At 35.6% G+C, this 20,275-nt stretch overlaps 3 protein-coding genes across 4 annotated transcripts in view; 2 read left to right on the plus strand and 1 right to left on the minus strand.

The window, feature by feature from the left end:
• Positions 1–1,158: 1,158 nt before the first annotated feature.
• The window catches only part of LOC132110529 (CD276 antigen-like), a 101,869-nt gene continuing 82,752 nt past the window's right edge, over positions 1,159–20,275 (plus strand). Inside the window, exons 1-4 of one of the 2 annotated variants that reach the window (XR_009424657.1) lie at positions 1,159–1,391; positions 4,249–4,596; positions 4,714–4,998; positions 5,105–5,485. Coding sequence is in view for 1 of the 2 variants with exons in the window: in XM_059517218.1 (XP_059373201.1) it covers positions 1,337–1,391; positions 4,249–4,596; positions 4,714–4,998; positions 5,105–5,319 (903 nt within the window). In the remaining variant the exon portion in view is untranslated. Of the gene's footprint in view, positions 1,392–4,248; positions 4,597–4,713; positions 4,999–5,104; positions 5,987–20,275 lie in introns of those variants that run through there. The other variant, XM_059517218.1, reaches the window with a different exon arrangement.
• On the plus strand, positions 13,888–16,018 carry LOC132110295 (putative nuclease HARBI1). The gene is made up of 7 exons (XM_059516864.1): positions 13,888–13,927; positions 13,996–14,170; positions 14,250–14,285; positions 14,384–14,938; positions 15,008–15,123; positions 15,220–15,331; positions 15,426–16,018. The coding sequence occupies exons 4-7, from the start codon at positions 14,467–14,469 to the stop codon at positions 15,794–15,796; spliced, it is 1,071 nt and encodes a 356-aa protein (XP_059372847.1). The 5' UTR covers positions 13,888–13,927; positions 13,996–14,170; positions 14,250–14,285; positions 14,384–14,466; the 3' UTR covers positions 15,797–16,018.
• LOC132110524 (sodium-dependent lysophosphatidylcholine symporter 1-A-like) overlaps positions 18,854–20,275 on the minus strand; it is a 39,313-nt gene continuing 37,891 nt past the window's right edge. Inside the window, exons 12-13 of the mRNA XM_059517212.1 lie at positions 19,306–19,449; positions 18,854–19,164 (exon numbers count right to left, since the gene is read on the minus strand). Coding sequence (XP_059373195.1) covers positions 18,981–19,164; positions 19,306–19,449 — 328 coding nt within the window. The 3' untranslated portion in view covers positions 18,854–18,980. The remainder of the gene's footprint in view (positions 19,165–19,305; positions 19,450–20,275) is intronic.

Here is a 20,275-nt window from a genome sequence, read left to right on the forward strand (position 1 = left end):
TGTATCTATGTAAACAATCGTGCCATGTGACGCAATGACGTAGTGTTTCCATGAGAACAGATACTAGGCGTATCCATAACTTTCTAATTCTTGCTGTTCAGGTTTCTATGTTTATGTAACTTATCTCGACGTTTTATTAACCAGTAAAACGACAACACAGTAACAAAGTTATTTTCTGTGTGTAGTCTTGTTTGTTTACCTGGTAATCTTAATTACTATGATATTTGTTCTATCCTTCGTGAACTGCGATATCAAGAGGTTTGTGTTAGGGTAAGATATAGGGCTGTTAGGATTGGGGGTTTAATAAATATTACTTTTGTATAAACACGCAACACGCAAATGCTGAAAGACAGAACCAATCGACCCCAGATCAGCGTTGGTGAACTTGAGACTTAAAAATAATATTTAAAAAATCGTACTGACCCCAAAATTTTGTATACATGTATTATTTTAAATTGGCCAGTTTGTGCAAGTAAATGTATTTAAACTTGTTAAAAGTTCAAATGGATTGTGTTATATTTTCTGTAATTGCTGTTATGAAATCTGTCAGAAAGAATATGCTAAAGTTTCATCTTTAAGGGGTACAACCGTACAACAGCCTGGCAGCCTTTTACAAAAATTAATAATGGTTTATGACATTAACCACAGTTAACCACAGTATCACAAATTTACCATGTTAATAATAATAATGCATTTTAGTACTTATGTAACCCTTTGTCTATTTTTCATGAGGTACCCTCAAATGTGCACCTTTGTAACTTATCTGCCCTTAAAGCATGCATACTTGTATGGTACTAATATGCTCCATTTTAGGGGAATATGTGCACCTTTGAGGTTACTGTCCCAGTAAAAGGCTAAAATACAATTATTGTATATTTTATTTCTGACAGTGTAAACAAAAAAAGACCCATGAAAAGTTAAAAACACGGTTTTAAAATCTAATATTAAGTGAGTATAATTACTGGTTATATTATTTTAATTATGTAAAAGATCAGTTTAGATGTATCGGTATCAATATACTATATAAGAGGTTACGTCTATCACTACTATTGATTGTTTTGGAACAAACAATGGTTGCTCCATAATACGTAGCTTCCGGAATCTCCCATGGGGCGTGACGTCTGCGTGTGAGACCAGGAAGTGTCGAACAACTCGATAAATACAATGGCGTTGTGGACTGACATTTTAAAGTCCGTCAGATGTGATCGGTACAAGATCTCTGTTGTCAATCTCGGAGGGCTTCCCCGACATACACTAGAGGACGTCATCAAGTTTGATCTGGTGATTCAGGGATTTACAGAGGATTTATCTGTTACCATCGGCCGTGGACCGTGATATGAACCTGAAAGTGTTGTGCCTGACTCTCCTTCTTTCTGAAGCCACCTGTTTCAGTAAGTATTTCTGATAAATTATTGAAACTATAAATTATTATAAATTAATTAACTATAAATTATTAATTATTAAAACAATCTTTATAAAGCCCCTCAAAGAAGTCCAAGTTATTGAGTCAGTATTTACAGTTATGTTTCGCGAAACTATCGCTTATGAAATTACAAAATGTAATCTGATAATACCTTTTTATTAGACTCCATAACACAGGACTAAACAAACTTCTCAAAATAACAAAGTGGTCAAGTGGCTAAACAGCTCTAGTTTAATAACTTAAACTTTTTTGAAGTTCATTCATAAGTCCATCCACGTGTGTGCAGTGCGCGTGATGTGAATTTGTTTATCAGTAATGTACGCGTAGCGTTGACCAGTTTAGACAAAACAGGTGCTGGCAGGGACTTATTACGCGGGGGACGTGTCCCCCCACTTTTAATATCACAGAAATTTGTCCCCCGCACCCTTTCGGTCAAGTGTGTTCGAATAGAGGTTTTTAAGAGCTGGTGTGAGTGTATATATAGATTTAAATTCAAAGAGACAGGATACTCTGCGCATGACATAATATCTTTTTCGAACCCAGAAGGCGTGATGAACATCAAGGAGCGCTAAACACTCATGCAGTGTGTGTTTCATTCATACTCGAAGCCAGAGGGCACTCTCGCGCAGAAAGCCGTACCAGAAAACTGCTTATATGGGCAAAAGCGTCCAACTATCACTGTATGATAACAGTTGTTTTCACAGAAAAACAGACACTTTTGGCAACACGAACACACAATTGCGACAATATATGTTTTTTTTTTCGAGTCATCTCCGGCAGGTGATTAATAAAATATGAACAATGCAGTGCTAATTGCATTTATTACACTATAAAATCTATTCTGCCTTATTTTTATGTGATGAAAAAAAGTTTGTAGTATGTAATCAAATCATTATTATTTGTTATTGTCCAGCAGTTATATATTTCTTCGCTAATTAAAAGCTAGATATTAAAGAAAATTTGAAGTTGCCTATAGTATCCACTACCAGTCAGAAGTTTTTGAACAGTAAACTTAATGTTTTTTTTTAAAGAAGTCTCTTCTGTTCACCAAGCCTGCATTTATTTGATCCAAAGTACAGTAAAACAGTACAATTTTGATTTTTTTTTACTAGCCTATTTAAAATAACTGTTTTCTATTTGAATATTTCAAAATGTAATTTATTGAGATTTTAAAACAGAATGTTTAGCATCATTACTCCAGTCACACAATCCTTCAGAAATAATTCTGATTTGCTGCTAAAAAAAAACTTATTATGATAATGTTGAAAACAGCAGAGTAGAATTTTTCAGGTTTCTTTGATGAATAGAAAATTCAGAAGAACAGCATTTATCTGAAATAGAAATCTTTGGTAAAATGATGTCTTTATCATCACTTTTGTTCAATTTAAAGAATCCTTTCTAAATAAAAGTATTCATTTCTATAATTTATTTTCCAAAAATTTGACAAAAAAATAGACTAAGCTTTTGAATGGTATAGGCTATAATGTTGTTTTGTTACACATAAATGCTGATTTTTGGATCCTTCTGTTCATCAAAGAATACTGAAAAAATTTACTCCTCTGTTTTAAATATTGATAATCAGCAAATCAGCATAATCATTTCTGAAGGATGTAACACTGAAGACTGGAGTAATGATGCTGAAAATTCAGCTTTGATCACAGGAATAAATTACATTTTATAATATATTCAAATAGAAAACAATTATTTTAAATAGTAAAAATATTTCACAATATTACTGCGTTTGCTGTACTTTGGATCAAATAAATGCAGGCTTGGTGAGCAGAAGAGACTTCTTTAAAAACATTACAAATCTTACTGTTCAAAAACTGTTGACTGGTAGGCTATAATGATTACAGGAATGTTATATTGTAATGTTTTATATTATATTGTAATGTTATATATAACAATTTGGTTGTCAGTTATAATGATCAACATTAAAAGAAATAAACATTTGAAATACATCAGTCGGTGTGTAATAAATGAATATAATATACAAGTTTCACTTTTTGAATGGAATTAGTGAAATAAATCAACTTTTTGAGTATATTCTAATTATATGATCAGCACCTGTGTAACACTGGGACTGAAATAAATAAATAAAGTTTTGAAGTCCTTTGATTAAATTCTGATTTTGATTTAGACGTTTTCTCTGAACCATAAAAGAACCAGAAACCCTTCTGTTCTGCTTCAATAGGGCAGCTTAAATCATTAACAATGTTTTGTATTTATAATATTTAACATGTATGTATACCTTATTTATTTCTAAATGATATATTAGTACCTTATTAGTAGTTACTACATTTTAAAAGGCTGGCAGGTTTGGTACCTTGTTTTCTTGAAGTTGAACAGAAAAAAGAAAATGTTGAAAAAAGAAAAAACAACTCTAATATGATCACAAACTTTTGTTCATTTTCACTAAAACTTTTTAAATTCTTCAGCTTACTGAAATTGAGACTTATTAGAACTAATAGATCTATTACTGGACTGATCAATCAAACTTGAGACTTCTCAGCATTCCTTGCATCTGTGCAATAACAATTTTCCATTCCTAGTTTGGAAAGTTTTGTGAGTTGTAGGGGTTTTCATAACTCATGTTTAAGGATATAAGGAAACATTTTATCTTGGTTTCAGTGCAGTTAAAAATTATCTCTGTCCCATATCATTCATCCTTGCCAAAAATGGCATTACAGCTTAAACGGCTAGTTGAATAATGTTTAGAGGAGGAAATGCTGTGAAATACTTACTTAAATTATCATCTCATTAATCAAGTAATAAGTGATTGTGAAACTCAGTTGTGGATATATTTTCTCTCTTTCACTCTCTAGCTGGGTTTGAGATTACTGTTCCCAGAGACACAGTCACTGGCTTTTACAGTGAGGATCTGATCCTCCCCTGCACGTTTCCTGTGGACAGTTCATGGGATCTGAGAAGCACTGTTATTACCTGGCAGCGTGGACTGGATGTTGTTCATAGTTTCTACTACAACCAGGACCAGCTCGAGCGTCAGAATCAACCTTATGTCAATCGCACCAGTCTGTTCAGTCAGGAGATAGCACAAGGAAACGCATCACTCAAACTGGACAAAGTCACTCTTCAGGATGCTGGTGTTTACACTTGCTCTGTCAGCACAAACACTGGCAGCCAGAAGAAGAGCTTTGGAGTGAAAATTGCAGGTAACAAAGCAACATTCATTCATATTCATAGAAAACCGTGTGAATCAATATCAGGGTCTTACAATGTGACTGAAACTGCCCTGTGTTTTAATGCCTTTGTTTTATCGTGTTTTTCAGCGTTCTACTCTGAACCTCGTCTGCAGTTCTCTCTGTTAACTGATGGAGTGAATCTTCTAGTGACTTCAGATGGGGGTTACCCTTCTCCTACACTGCAGTGGCTGATGGAGAACTCAGACATCACTAACCAGACACAAACGCACCTCATGCAGGACACTCATACCGGACTTTATGTTGTGTCTAGTTGGATAAATCTCACTGAAGTCACAAACTCCTCTCTGACGTTCATACTGCACAACAAACCCCTTGGACAAGACATCAGGAGAGAGATCCAGCTCTATTCAGGTAAGGACTTTCAAAAACAAGTTGTTTAAAATTCTCTTGAATTATCAACCATATTTGTGTCTAAAACTAATTTGCAGTTTATTTAATTTTCTTTTCTACTGTACAGATAAGAGTGAGAAGCAAGTAGAGTCAGCAAACAGAGACCCTGGACGCTTCATATTGATCTCTGTTATTCTGCTGCTGCTGCTGTTCGTGATGAGTGTATTGTTTGTGTTCATTACAAGAAGAAGGAAAGAACAGACCAAACCAAATGACTTTATAGAAGAGAAACAAGCTTCTGAAATTCAGATTCTTCATGGAAAAAATACAACATATCTATAAAGGTTATGTTACAAAACCACTTAAACTAAGTTATATATTATGAAACCTATGTTCTCTGATTTGCAATACAGACATAGCATATTTTTTATATTGAATGAAATATATTTATAATGTACTGTACACATTATTTTCTAACCTTGGCAGCTTTTAACAAATAATAAAGTTAGTGTTACATGACACTGATCCCTTACATTATGTAACATTTCAATTCAACATTCATCATTGTTGTCTTAACAGACCCAAAATAAATTCTAAATAGAATTTGTCCCTCATGATATATGCTCTATGAAGCATTGTTCTTTTTCTACATTGCAAAATTAAGATTGAGATCACTTCCATTAGTGTTCCATTTAATATTCATGATTGTGTTCTGCGCAATTGGAAAACCTTTTTTTTCACCTGCTGGCAGGATGACATTGCAGTGTAATAACAGCATGTTTGCAACATTATTTATTGAATATTATAGTGTTTTGTTTATTGTTTTTAGACTGGTTTTTAAATTCATTAAACTTTTATTTTTTTACTATTGTAAACTACATTGTATTGAGATTTTAACTAGTATGGATCATGTAAAATCACTAGTGATATTAGAGATGGTAGTATTCCAAATGTTCTGTTCAGAATAATCATACTAGGCCTGTTATAGGTTTATCTTATTACACTGACAAAACACTGCAGAAAAAAAAAAAAATACTTGCAAAGTATTTCACCAGTGTGGTTTCATAGATCATGACTGTACATGTACATCTATCTTTTTCCTTAAAAAAAATAAAATAACGTGGGTTAGTGCTAATGGAAACCAAATCGGATGGAATTGTTCCAGGAATAATGGCAGTACAAACAATCAGTTAATTCAAATTACAACCATTATAAGTCCTGTAGAGATTATCACACACATGAAAAGGTCAGTGTGGGTGAGGAACACAAAATGTATTTTTATATCCAAAACTGATATGATGTGAAAAGGCATTCCAATGAATGAATTTTGTCTAACTTTACCCACAAGTCTTGAAATTTCATTGTACAGACAGAAAGACCCAACATGTTCCCATGAAGACCCATAATGACATTACACATGATCCTAAAGATCACAACTGTTCTATGTTCTGATTCAATCATTACAGTGGAAACCATTTAACCAAAGGAATTTGTTATCTCTTTTAATATATTTTCAATACATGCCGTAACAAGAAAATTTATTTCTTGCAATACTGGTTTTAATGATTAAGCATTACATGATTCTTTGGTTTATTAATAAAAAATAAAATAAAAAAGAGAATAGAATAGAAGTAGAAAAAAATAAAATAGTATCCCATTCCATCTGAAAAACAATGATTATCTGATTTTTGTGTAAGGTGTAGTTTTCTCACAGTGCCCTGCTGTACCAGTTTATCAGATCCTGGAAACTGTTTTTTCAAACGGTGAAAAAAAAAAAAAACCTGGTAATTCAAACCTTCTTCCTTTTTATTTTCTGAAGAATTTTCATCTTCTGTTTCCTTTTGCTCTAAGTTGAATGATGGCAGAAACACCTCACCCAGTTGTCTGTCTCTCAGTGTTGATTCATCCATATTGGAATGTTGCTCAATGGATTCATTGTCCTTACCTGAAGTCTTTGTGGAAACTTTGTCCTTCTCAGGGACTTGTCCCATTCTCTGAACTTCCCTCAGTGAGTAATGTGAACCATTATACGTGTTGTGCATTTTCCTGGCGCCAGACGAGCCCAAGGATGTAATGTCAGTCTGCTCCATGGGATCTAAATCTGGCCTTTCAGATCACACAATACTCTTACTGATTACCATAAAAATCTCAACATCCCCATGTTTCTCTTCCTCCATCTCTTTCCTTTTCTCATCTGTGAGCTCCACTATGCTGATTTGAGACATGTGCTGTCTCTTATTATGGTCCTCTCTAGAAGATATCAGGTTAACAGAAGCAAAGAAGTCCTTGTGGGTGTAGGACCTCTGCGGCTCTCTGGCCAGTTTGGCTTCAAACCAGATGAAAGCATCATTTCTGTTATAACAGTGGAGTGCAGAGTTGAGGAAGCCAAAGTAGAGAGAGGAGAAGTCACAGGATTAGAGAAGAGTACTTGTTTACTGTTTACGAACCCTGATGCACAGAAAAAAGACCTTTATTTACTCTGTGACCTTTATTAGCTATGCAGCTGAGAGAGAGAGATTCATTTCCTGTGTACTAATTTCACCAAGTTAACCTAAAACCTCTCCTTAATCTCCTTAATATTAATCCATGTTTTAAAGCCACAACCTTGTACCCATAAACATATAGGAAAAGCTTAATAATTTTGGACCAAATAAAATAAAGGGAAAAGAAAAGGTCAGTCCATGATATCACCAAAAATCAATTCCATAGATTTCACTGGTGTTTGTGCACTAATGATGAAATATACTTTTTAACTTAACCTTAAAATAATTAAAACAAGAATTAATATAAAGCTCAATAAAACAAACGTTAGTTGGAAAAATGTAAGCTTAGTTCATTTAGTTTGCCAAGGCAACATTTAGATTTTATTTCTTGCAAAAAAATGAATAAAAAATAACTCAAGCGAAATAGAAATATTAAAAACACTATTTAAGGTGAAAATATAGAAATATAAATGAATTTAAAACATTAATAAATTGTGTAAAAAAATATGTAAATAATAAAAAATGTACTGACACAATTTGTACTTTTTTGCCGTAATATATATATATATATATATATATATATATATATATATATATATATAGTACAGACCAAAAGTTTGGACACACCTTCTCATTCAAAGAGTTTTCTTTATTTTCATGACTATGAAAATTGTAGAGTCACACTGAAGGCATCAAGGGCTATTTGACCAAGAAAGAGAGTGATGGGGTGCTGCGCCAGATGACCTGGCCTCCACAGTCACCGGACCTGAACCCAATCGAGATGGTTTAGGGGTGAGCTGGACCGCAGACAGAAGGCAAAAGGGCCAACAAGTGCTAAGCATCTCTCGGGGAACTCCTTCAAGACTGTTGGAAGACCATTTCAGGTGACTACCTCTTGAAGCTCATCAAGATAATGCCAAGAGTGTGCAAAGCAGTAATCAAAGCAAAAGGTGGCTACTTTGAAGAACCTAGAATATGACATATTTTCAGTTGTATCACACTTTTTTGTTATGTATATAATTCCATATATAATTCCAAATGTGTTAATTCATAGTTTTGATGCCTTCAGTGTGCATCTACAATTTTCATAGTCATGAAAATAAAGAAAACTCTTTGAATGAGGTGTGTCCAAACTTTTGGTCTGTACTGTATATATATATATATATATATATATATATACATTTATACATTTCTTCTGTGGATATTGTGCAGATTTTGTCTTCCCTTTAAGGACTTTTTTTAGCTGATACACCATTAACGTGTTTTTGACCAGCACCGTAAGAAATAAAGTGAACCAATTGGTCAGTTTCAGAGTTCTACTGGATTTAGGTTTGATTATTTACTTTCTTCCGTATGGAGTTCGTTTAGTTTTAGGATGGTTGCAGACTGACTCACAGCAGTCACAGACAGAATCTTGACGCAGAGATCGGTCTAACCAATGAAAAGTTGTGGTAAAAGAGGTTTTTATGACCGAAAAAGAGTGATTCGTGATCTTTACAATGCTTTTTTCTGCGTGGCTGTTAAAACAAGACTTCTGTACTGGACTATGGCCTCCACCAGACACAGAGAGCTCACAATGGAGAGCAACCTACAATAAATCAGATAACATGATGAATCTGAATCACACAATGAATGAACGCATCACAACACACAGTACAACACTGTATTGTCTTCACAAATGCGTCAACAGTGAGAAAAGAATCAAAAGTACAAACACACCTGGCCATCAATGAATTGGAAGGCACCAAAGGAGAACCGAACAATATTATCTGCTCTGGAGAACCTGAATGCTGAAGCACCTGGATTTTTCCGTCTTTCCCGTAAACACCTGGATGTGTGTGTGAGACAGTGTTTGTGTCTGATAAATGGTCCACAAAGTCAGTGTTTTGTTCCACTCACTCGTAGTTGCCTATGATGCTGTGTTTGGTGGCTTGACTCAAGGGGTTGTAGCTGCATAACAACTGTTGATAAAAAAGCTTGACCCCACGGTAATCATGTCGGGTAGAGACCTGCATATTAATCTACTGACCCAGCAGGTACACAGCAGACCTGACTGGAGAAGACCAGGGACCGGTTCTTCGTACGTCGCTAACTCAGTTAGCTGGATTTGAATGTTGACGATTTGGCGTGATCTTGGATCATTTGGTTCTTCGAAGCTCATCCCGGAGCTGCTGTCATAGCAACAGTTCCGTAAGCTTAAACCTGCTCGGGAGCAGCTTACTTCATGTAAACAGGATTAGATCGCTTCTTTTCAACCAGAAGTGATACTCAAAATATGTCTGCTACCACCGCTACTTTATTACAAGAGTATCGTACTGATCCAGGGACAATAATTTAAAATAATAATCATTTAAAAAATTATTTTAAAATAATATAAAAATGCTGTGTAGTCCATAACAGCCTACTATATTCAATTCAATTCAATTCAAGTTTATTTGTATAGCGCTTTTTACAATACAAATCGTTACAAAGCAACTTTACAGAAAATTATGTTTCTACAATATTTAGTAGTAGCTAGTAGTTTGTGCACGTTTGACAGGATTTTAGAAAAATAAAAATAATAATAATAATAATACAAGACGTAGTCAGCTAGATGATGAACTATCAATATTATTAATTAATAGTAATTATAGGATGCAGTCACACATGTAGCAATAATTGTTAGTTCTGTTTGTTGATTCAAGGTTAGCATCATCTGGGGTCCTCTGAGGGTCAGCATCATCTCTTCTCAGGTGTTCTGGATCCAGACTGGAGCTTGTGTAAATCCTAGTTACCACGGGATGTAAATCCCGTGGCAAAACATAGAAACAAAATAGAGACATCATTAGCATAGCTGCTGATCCAACAAAGTAAAATTAGTTTAACCCAAGCTAAAGAATAAAAATGCAGATGCAACTACACTCACAATTTAAGAGATACATTATTCGAATGCTTGGTGAAAGAGATGCGTTTTTAATCTAGATTTAAACAGAGAGAGTGTGTCTGAACCCCGAACATTATCAGGAAGGCTATTCCAGAGTTTGGGAGCCAAATGTGAAAAAGCTCTACCTCCTTTAGTGAACTTTGCTATCCTAGGAACTACCAAAAGTCCAGCGTTTTGTGACCTTAGGGTGCGTGATGGGTTGTAGCGTGGTAGAAGGCTAGTTAGGTACGCAGGAGCTAAACCATTTAGGGCCTTATAGGTAAGTAATGATAATTTGTAACTGATACGGAACTTAATAGGTAGCCAGTGCAGAGACTGTAAAATTGGGGTAATATGATCATATTTTCTTGACCTGGTAAGGACTCTAGCTGCTGCATTTTGGACTACCTGTAGCTTGTTTATTGACGAAGCTGGACAACCACCTAGAAGTCCATTACAATAGTCCAGTCTAGAGGTCATGAATGCATGAACTAGCTTTTCTGCATCAGAAACAGATAACATGTTTCGTAGCTTGGCAATGTTTTTAAGATGGAAGAATGCGGTTTTTGTAACATTGGAAATATGATTTTCAAAAGACAAATTGCTGTCCAATATAACACCCAGATTTCTGACTGTAGAGAAAGTAACAGTACATCCGTCTAGTTGCAGATTGTAATCTACAAGATTCTGTGTGGTGTTTTTTGGTCCAATAATTAATATCTCTGTCTTATCCGAATTTAATTGGAGAAAATTATTTGTCATCCAATCTTTTACATTTTTAACACACTCTGTTAGCTTAGATAATTGGGAAGTTTCATCTGGTCTCGTTGAAATATATAGCTGAGTATCATCAGCATAACAGTGGAATAGACAGCTAGTTTAACTCACTGGAATATTTATTTGTCATAAAATTATTACTTCATAATTGTATTAGAGTCTTACACACATGCTATACAGATAATAGAGTCGTGCATTATTTGGAGTGATGACTGCTATTATAAGAGTGGCTTGATGGAGTGCAGGAGATGCAGATAACATGATATTGACCCTTAAGAAACTTTCATTAATTCTGTCACGTAACAAATTTGTCCAAATATAAAATGAAATGAATAGATAATTTCTACATTGAAATAAAAATTTAAAGACTGTACAACTATTATAAATTGCGAATATAAATAATTGGGAATCATGAAAAAAATTCTAATAAAATCAAAACATGCATCTATTATCTGTTTCATGTATCTATTATAACATTTATGTAGTTTTGTTTGCTTGGCTGTTTCCTTATAAAAGTCCAGAAATTTGTCAAGTTTTTCGTCGGGTGTCATTTTAAATTATATGACGTCATTACATTGCCGTCTTGCCACCAGCCAATCGCTGCACTGCTGATCATGGTTTCGAGTATCGATACATATCCCCTTTTAAACCAACACATGAACGCGCAATTATCTCAGATAACTCAATCCAGCGATACTAATCATACACAACAGAGGCCTGTTGCACAAAAGTAGAATTAAGACATCCGGGATAAATGACTCAGCTGAGCTCAATGAAGCCAAAACATGTGCGTCCAGGCTTAATTGGTTGCACAAAAACCAAGCCAGGATGAGCAGACACGGATTCATTAAGCCAGGTGAAACCAATCCTGGATAGGTGCGCGCTCACGGCTCACTCAAATAGACCCCGCCACAGATCACAAATTAACTGATTTACCATGGCAACTAGAGCCGCGTACTTTTCCCCGTCGGAAGCACAAATCCTCATGGAGGCATACGAGGAGGTAAAAGATATAATTAAGAAGAAAGGCAACACCGCCATAGTGATAAAGCAAAGAGAAAAAGCCTGGCAAAGTATTGCAGACCGCCTGAATGCGTAAGTAGTGCACAATTACACACTCACCGCTCCGCTGAAACATCACAATTACAATTCAAATATTTAATTCACATCTCCAAAAACGCAGTTGTACTGTAATTATGAAACGGTTAAATTTTTAATTGAAATGCACTGCAGATATGAGTGAAATTGTGTAAAGTAACTCCATCACACTTGTATAAAGTTATGATAAATTATTATTAAAGCCGTACATTATTATTTAACGTTACTACGCTCAGTACGGTTTAATCTTAGCCGTTGTACTCTGCTTCTTATGTTGTCCACCGTTTTTTTTTGTGTGTTTCTCCTGCTTTTATTAATGTAAAGCGTCTTTGACAGAATGAAACAATTGTGAAAAGTGCTATATAAATAAAATTTAATTGAATAAATAGATGAGCTATAATAATAATCACTTTAATTTATATAGCGCCTTTCAAAGGACCCAAGGTCGGTTGCTCACTGCACTGCAAAAATGTCTTTCTTACTTAGTATTTTTGTCTTGTTTTCAGTAAAAAAAAAAATATCTAAAAAAAATCTTAAATATTTTCTTGAGCAAAATTACCTAGGAAAATAAGCAAAAAAAATCTGCCAGTGAAACAAGAGAACTTTTCTAAAATTAAGTGTTTATGGAAAAAGTAAACTTATTTCAAGAGAATTTTTCTTATTATATTGACAGATTTTTTTTATTTTTTTGCTTGTTTTAAGCACACATTTACTTAAAGGTTATATTTTTTGTCTAAACTATACTTATTTTGCTAGGTCATTTAGCAAATCAAGAAAATACATCTTTAAGATTTTTTTTTTATATATATATATTTTTACTGAAAACAAGACAAAAATACCAAGTCATTTTTGCAGTGTGACACCATTAAATGTTCTTGTGATAAAGAATGTGTGTGTGCGTGTGATGTAGATTAAACATGAATGGGCCAAAACAGACATGGCAGCAGGTCAAAATCAAATACAAGAACATTCTGCAGAATGGTATGGTCCCTGACTAATATTTAACAAAGCACAAGCATATATTGTACCCAGAAGGTGCCTGCTCACACATTGTCTGTACTGTTTTAGCAGTGAAAAAGAATACCCACAGACAAGGCACGGGTGGTGGGTCACCAAAGGCTGACCTTACCCCAGCAGAGGACATGGCCTTGGAGCTAAATAAAGGCAGGCCCGTCTTAGAGGGGATCCCTGGGGGGAAAGAGACGAGCATAGGTTCCTCCCAAGATGCCACCCGCTTCATTCAAGGTATGTTCTTCCATCTCTACATGGGATACAACCACATTCATATTGAATCAATTTGGACTGTCTGACTTTGGTTTACCTATTGCCTTGCAGTGTCTGGCAGCACTGTGTTCCTGTTAGAGCCACCAGCACAAGCACCAGACGATGCTGATCCAGTGAGTACTCCATCAAAGGCATACTGTAGGCCTGGCATGTCTTGTCTACTAGCTTCAATATGAATCCGATTAAATGTGATAGGGTGAAAGCCCCAGTGCAACAGCACATGATGGAGACGATGATGAGGAGGAGACCATCTCTCTGGATTCCAGAAGGCATGAGGTATCATGTTAAGACTGTGAAAGTACTATTTACTCTACAATGGTGAGGAGTCCTCATCAAAATCAAAAAATCTAATTTCTTTTACAGGACCCAGATGCTATACAGTGGGGAAAACCAGCCTGGCAACATAGTGCGTATTAATAAAAGGACACCACATCCTGCCAAATTCCAGCTGCGCTAATTGTATTGTGTTCACAGAGCTCACAAGCTATCAGAAAGTTGTATGGCAACCACCTCCGGCGCCAAATAGAACTGGCAGACATAGACATTCAGTACAAGAAGAAAAAGATGGAAAATCTTGCACTGGAGTCCGAAATAAAAAAAGAGGACAATTAGGAAACTGGACCTTGAAATAAAAAAACTTGAGAGGGAGGTGAGATATGCCTTCAATGTACACTGTATGCTAACTGTAATACAAATGTATTAATCATTATTTTTCTTTCCTCCCCCAGCTCCAAGAAGATGACACAGCTCAAAATAAAAATTAGGTATATTCTCGTTAAGTCAAGTGAGCCATGACATATGAGCTCTTATTGTGAGCACACAGGACGGTGGCATCTTTCTAAGGTTTTTTTTATTTTCCCAGCAATCAGTACAACCAAGTCATCGTTATAAGGCACCGGCCTCTTTTGCCCACCCCCCCAGCACCAGGTGTGGCCACTAGCCTATATGAAGGCCCAAAATTGTTTGTTCCTTTCTGCTCTGACAATGGCATGCCCATTCTTGCGAGATGTGGTGGATGAAGAAGCACTTGTGCTGAGGAGAGCCTTCAGGCAAGAAAGGGTCTTCAGGGACCGGTTGGACCCACTGGCCTTCCCTGATGACCATCTATATGAAAGATACAGGTTTTCTGCAGATGGCATCAGGTATCTATGCAGACTACTGGGTCCCAGGATTAAGCACCGCACTGCGCGGAGCCATGCACTGAGTGTGGAGCAAATGGTTTGTGTGGCCTTGCGCTTTTTTGCTAGTGGAGCCTTCCTGTACTCAGTGGGGGATGCAGAACAGCTGAACAAGGCCACAATTTGCCGCACAATAAGGAGTGTGTGTCTGGCTATCAAAGCATTAGCAGATGTCTTCATCTCCTTCCCTGGCCACAGAAGACTCTGTGACATCAAAGAGGAGTTCTATAGGATTGCAGGTAAGAGGATCTACAAATTACAAGACAACTGTTAACACATTGTAGGATACTCATTACTTTGTGTGACAGGTTTCCCCAATGTCATTGGTGCAGTGGACTGCACACACATAAGGATAAAAGCCCCCTCAGGTGCCCATGAGGCCGGTTTTGTGAATAGGAAATCCTTCCACAGCATTAATGTTCAGGTGAACATAACTTTTTGATATTGTCCATTGACGAACACTCTGCATTGCCAGTGATGTGCATTGATTGGTGTAATATTCCTCATCTTATGATTTCAGATGGTCTGCAATGCTGACTGTGTGATCAGCAATGTCGTGGCAAAATGGCCTGGCTCAGTCCATGACTCCAGAATCTTTCGGGCCTCTGAAATCTATCAGTGCCTATCACAAGGTAAGCCACACAACCCCTATTTATAACCATCATGGCTGTGTCAAGAATATCACTGTGTTTATGAGGTAGTAATGATGAGATTTTGTGTTGACAGGTGAATTCTCTGGTGTGTTGCTGGGAGACAGGGGGTATGGCTGCCAGCCTTTTCTCCTGACACCTTTCAGAGACCCCCAGGAAGCACAGCAGGCCTACAACCATGCCCATGCCAGGACCAGGGCCAGAGTTGAAATGACCTTTGGCCTCCTGAAGGCACGCTTTCACTGCCTTCACAAATTAAGGGTCAGCCCTGTTAGGGCATGTGATATTACTGTGGCTTGTGCTGTCCTCCACAATGTGGCCTGCCTGAGGAAGGAGAGGGCCCCCAGAGTGCCACCAGCCATGGACTGGGACAATCCTGCAATCTTCCCTGATGACGACAGTGGTCGGCTGCTGAGGGACCAATATGTGTTGAATTATTTTAGTTAGTATGTGTGCTTTCAATTTTGGTTAAATATGTCCTGCGGTGGCAGAGGAATTTGGGTTTTTTTGGGTTCGTTTTTTTACGAATTTGGCCTCTTATGATGTTTGTGCGGTATACTGTGTGTAATACAAGGCTGCAGGGAGGCTACTGCATCCATTCATTTGTCTGTTCAGTTGATGTGTATGGATTTGTCCTGCATTTATTTTAGTGTGCAGACATGCAGGGTGTGTTATACAGACCTTTGAATGTGTATGTATCATTTTGTATAATATGCTTTGATTCTGTGCTTTTCATCTTGTAGAGTCACTGTGACTTCAGTTTCGAAAGGAGCTGATGGTTTGCCTGCTTTGTTTTGTCCTTATTCAATAAAGGAACATAATGTTACACATTGTGTTTTTATATTCATATGGAATGTGTATTTGTTTATATGACAGAGTACTAGGGCCACACTGAGGAAAAAGGATAGTCATAAATTTATGAGGCTGGTTCTTTCTGCAGAAAAGCTACATATTCTTTTACAGTTTTGATACCTATGACAATGTGATGCTTAATATTCTGGCACATCAGCATGTCTTTGTTTATGAAACCATACTGAAGTACAATTTCACGAAATGCCCCACATCTGTCATTTTAACAACTGTCCTCCTTTAAAACAACTGGTTACAATATTATGACTTGTCTTTTTTTTTTCCCTCTGTGGCCCTAATATTCTATCACTTTATATATAGCCTTATAGTCTATGGGAAACTGTAAATTATCTAATGATAGCAACATCTAAAAATCATTATTTATCCAAAATGAATGAAATTAATGATCACAAACGTTTAAATAATGACAGTGGGTCTAGTTATATGTGATAACAATGTATAGTGAGCAGTGAAATAACTATTGGTTTCCATTTGTGGTGACTGCTGACTGACATTAGGGATGAGATTAAATAGATCCTGGAATTTAGCCTGGTCTGGAGCAGGCTAGCTCCACAGAATAAATCTCCATGGTAATTTATACCATAACATATCCTCCTGCCCCCTATCCAGCTTTAGTGCAACCGGATTACGGATCAATTGAGCCAGGATCACCAAGACATCCTGGCTTAATCCCTTATCCTAGTTTTGTGCAACAGGCCCCAGTAGTGTATATTGTTATTACAAAATATTTATATTTTAAAAACATAGCTTTTTTTTTCCTTTTTTTTTTTTTTTCCTTTTTATTCATCAAAGTATCCTAAAAAAGTATCACATGTTCTGAAAAAATATTAAGCAGCAGAACTGTTTCCAACTTTGATAATGAATCATCATATTAGAATGATTTCTAAAGGTTCATGTGATAATGATCCTAAAAATTCAGCTTTGCATCACAGAAATAAATGATAATTTAAAGTATAATAAATTTAAAAACAATTATTTTAAATTGTAATAATATATCACAATATTACATTATTTTCTGTATTTTTGATCAAATAAATGCAGGCTTGATGAGCAGAAGAAACTTCTTTCAAAAACATTAAAAATAGTAATGTTTCCAAACTTTTGGTCTGTACTGTATATATATATATATATATATATATATACAGTCTAATATATATATATATATATATATATATATATATATATATATATATATATATATTATATGGTCTGTGGTAAACAATAAAAAAAAAAACCTTTATAGCGACACTCAATGCCCACGTTGACTGTGATAATGGAGGGAGATTCGGTGTGATAGCAGCAAGTAATGAAGGACATATTTGTACAGTTTACCCATGGGCAAAGAAAGAAAATAGTCTATGTATGATTATTTATTTATATCCAAAACAAGACGATGTGAACATTATGGAGTGCTGAACCATTTAGTTTCTTTAAATAAATACCATTAGTGGTCTGGTCTTATATTTTTCTCAAAACAATCGGTCCCTTCATTGTTCTAGACAGGATTACAGCCTTGTTTTCTATAAATAAAAAAGGTTGAAAAGTGTCACCAGTGTAGAAACAATGAACCAGATAAAGAGTACAAAGAGAGGTTTTTCTTTACTATTCAATGAAGAAAAAGTTTATTTTGCTGTGAAAGTGCATTATATTTTTCTAGGTTACACTTTTCAGTGTACATATACTTTAATATGGTTAATATACAGTATAAATATCTTCTAGACTATATGTGATATGATGACTAAAAAATGCCCACCCAGGATATCTCCCAGCCCACCCTTCTATAGCCATCAAGAACCGGACCTGATACATAACCTCTGAATACATAAACCTGTGCTTGCTCTCATATGCATGTACTGTCACGATCTAACGGATCCTTAAAAACAATTACCAGAAAGCAAAAATCCTAAATCTGACACTTTCTGGAACAGGATCTGGCTCAAATTAACACAGTCTGTGAAATAGCCGAACTACTTCATGTGTACAATCACTTTTTGAACACACACACAAAACAATGTAAAGAGATACTGACATTTCATGCTGGAAAAAACAATGCACCGATGGACATTCAAAATTATAATCATTCCTTTGGTCCGTCACTAACTCTAATTCAGGGAATTGTTGTTCCTATATGAGCTGTGACTAAAACTTTACATGTGTCAATTCTTCACCAAACTGAAACACGTCCTCAAACAATTGCAACTCAACATATCCTTCACATTCAGAAAACAAAATATAAATCCATCATCTCAAATGAGAAAATATATTTGCAAGAATATGTGATGTATAAGTAGTTGTTAGATTTGTACCTCATATTTATCATACAAGTATCCCTTTGTTGACCAGGGAGAGCTGTTAGTGCGAGTGAAAGCAGCAAATAGTATCTTATAGTTAGTTGGTTATAGTAGCGTTCATAACAGGAGTGCAGTTTTTTTCAAAGGTTAAGCATCCTTCATTGTTCCATTTACACTTCTGAGTGAGGAAAGTTCTGTCCCTGAAAGATCAGCCTATAGATTTCCTCATTACAGCGGTTAAGATGTGTTTTGTCGCCCTCTGTATAGACCAGAGCCGGTATTTCATGCTGTGATGTCGTGCTTCTAGGCCATCTCAGACATCTCAGACTCTAGTAGCTACTTCGTTCCTGGAGGTGAGAAACGACACTCTTATTTTCAACAGGAAGTGCTGCTAACATGACTATAGTGGCATTCGTGATATTTTTATAAGACCTCTGAAGAAAATACAGATATGATCATAAGTGTATGTCCTACTGCAGCAGCAGCTGAAGCTGTTTGTTGTTGTACTGTCTGCGTTCTTCATTGATGGGATACATTTTAAAGATGAGCAGCCCCAGAGCTATAAGTGATACAGGAGCAGCCGACACCAACATCCTCAACGTCAGATTCACAGAATCAGACTGAACACAAACTCCTGTCTCATAACCTGCAAAGCTAAAGGGACAGAAATTAGAAGAACCTAAATATGAGCTGATGAATGTAAAAAGCCAGAATGTAAATCACAGATCATGATCTGTTCACAAAGGTTTTAGCTTTTTAATGTACATGCACTGAGGAAGATAGAGAATGAGCTACCCTAATGCTAGTGTTGATACTCCAAGCGACACTCCAGAGGCAAATTTGGTGAAAAAAACATAAAAAGAGTAGAAAATAGCTTCATGCCCTTGAGAGGTGGGATTCTGGAGTTTAAAATCATCGACCACATCTGGAAGCATGGACCTGAAATGGAAGCATTTGTAAGTGTGAAATTATGAACTTGATATTTAATGCTTATATTCATTATGGTATTGTTTTATGGGATCAGCTGAGTTAGTTATATCAAACTGTTGAATCTAGAAAAATTATCAACAACTTGTAAATATGGCTATTTATTCAAGGAATTCATATCATTTACTGCTGTGACACAGAGGAGCACATGGAAATAAGCAATGAGCATTTTCTTGCATGTCAAAGGCAGGAAAATATATTATGAGACAACTAAATATAACTATTCAAACATTTGGGGTCTGTAAGGTTTTTTTAATATTTTTACAAGAAGTCTTTACAAGAATGTAGTTTATTCCTGACGCCAGTCTTCAGTGTCACATCATCATTCTAAAACGCTGACTTTGATTATTAAGATTTTAAGATTAAGATTTGTTATTATCATCAGTGTTGAAAACATCTGCTTAATATTTTTGTGGAAACCATGATAAAGTTTTTCAGGATTCTTTAATGAATAAAAAAATTCAAAAGAACATCTTTTACTTGAAACATGACATTATAAATGCCCGTAATTCATCCTTGCTGAATAAAACTATTAATTTCCTATTGAACCCAAACTCTCCAATGGTAGTATATAAAATACCTAGATAAGTTATCTTAATTTGTTTGTTTCAATGAAGGGTATTTTGGTTTTTAATACATTAATTTATTTTTAAGTCAAAATTTCTTGATATATTACCACATACAGAATATTTAATAAAATGTTCCTTACTCATTGTTTAACTTGAATTAACGTGAATAATCTCCAGCAAAGTAAGAAAAAGGGATTATTAGCTGTATC

The sequence above is a fragment of the Carassius carassius genome, chromosome 30, assembly GCF_963082965.1.
Source record: "Carassius carassius chromosome 30, fCarCar2.1, whole genome shotgun sequence".
In the NCBI taxonomy this organism is placed as follows: Eukaryota; Metazoa; Chordata; class Actinopteri; order Cypriniformes; family Cyprinidae; genus Carassius; species Carassius carassius.

Excerpts from the sequence above, each read along its gene's own strand:
- LOC132110295 (XM_059516864.1), top strand. The coding sequence starts at position 14,467 with ATGAAGGCCCAAAATTGTTTGTTCCTTTCTGCTCTGACAATGGCATGC. Across the intron at positions 14,939-15,007 it reads GGAGTTCTATAGGATTGCAG|GTTTCCCCAATGTCATTGGT; the intron begins GTAAGAGGATCT and ends TTTGTGTGACAG. Across the intron at positions 15,124-15,219 it reads TCCACAGCATTAATGTTCAG|ATGGTCTGCAATGCTGACTG; the intron begins GTGAACATAACT and ends TTATGATTTCAG.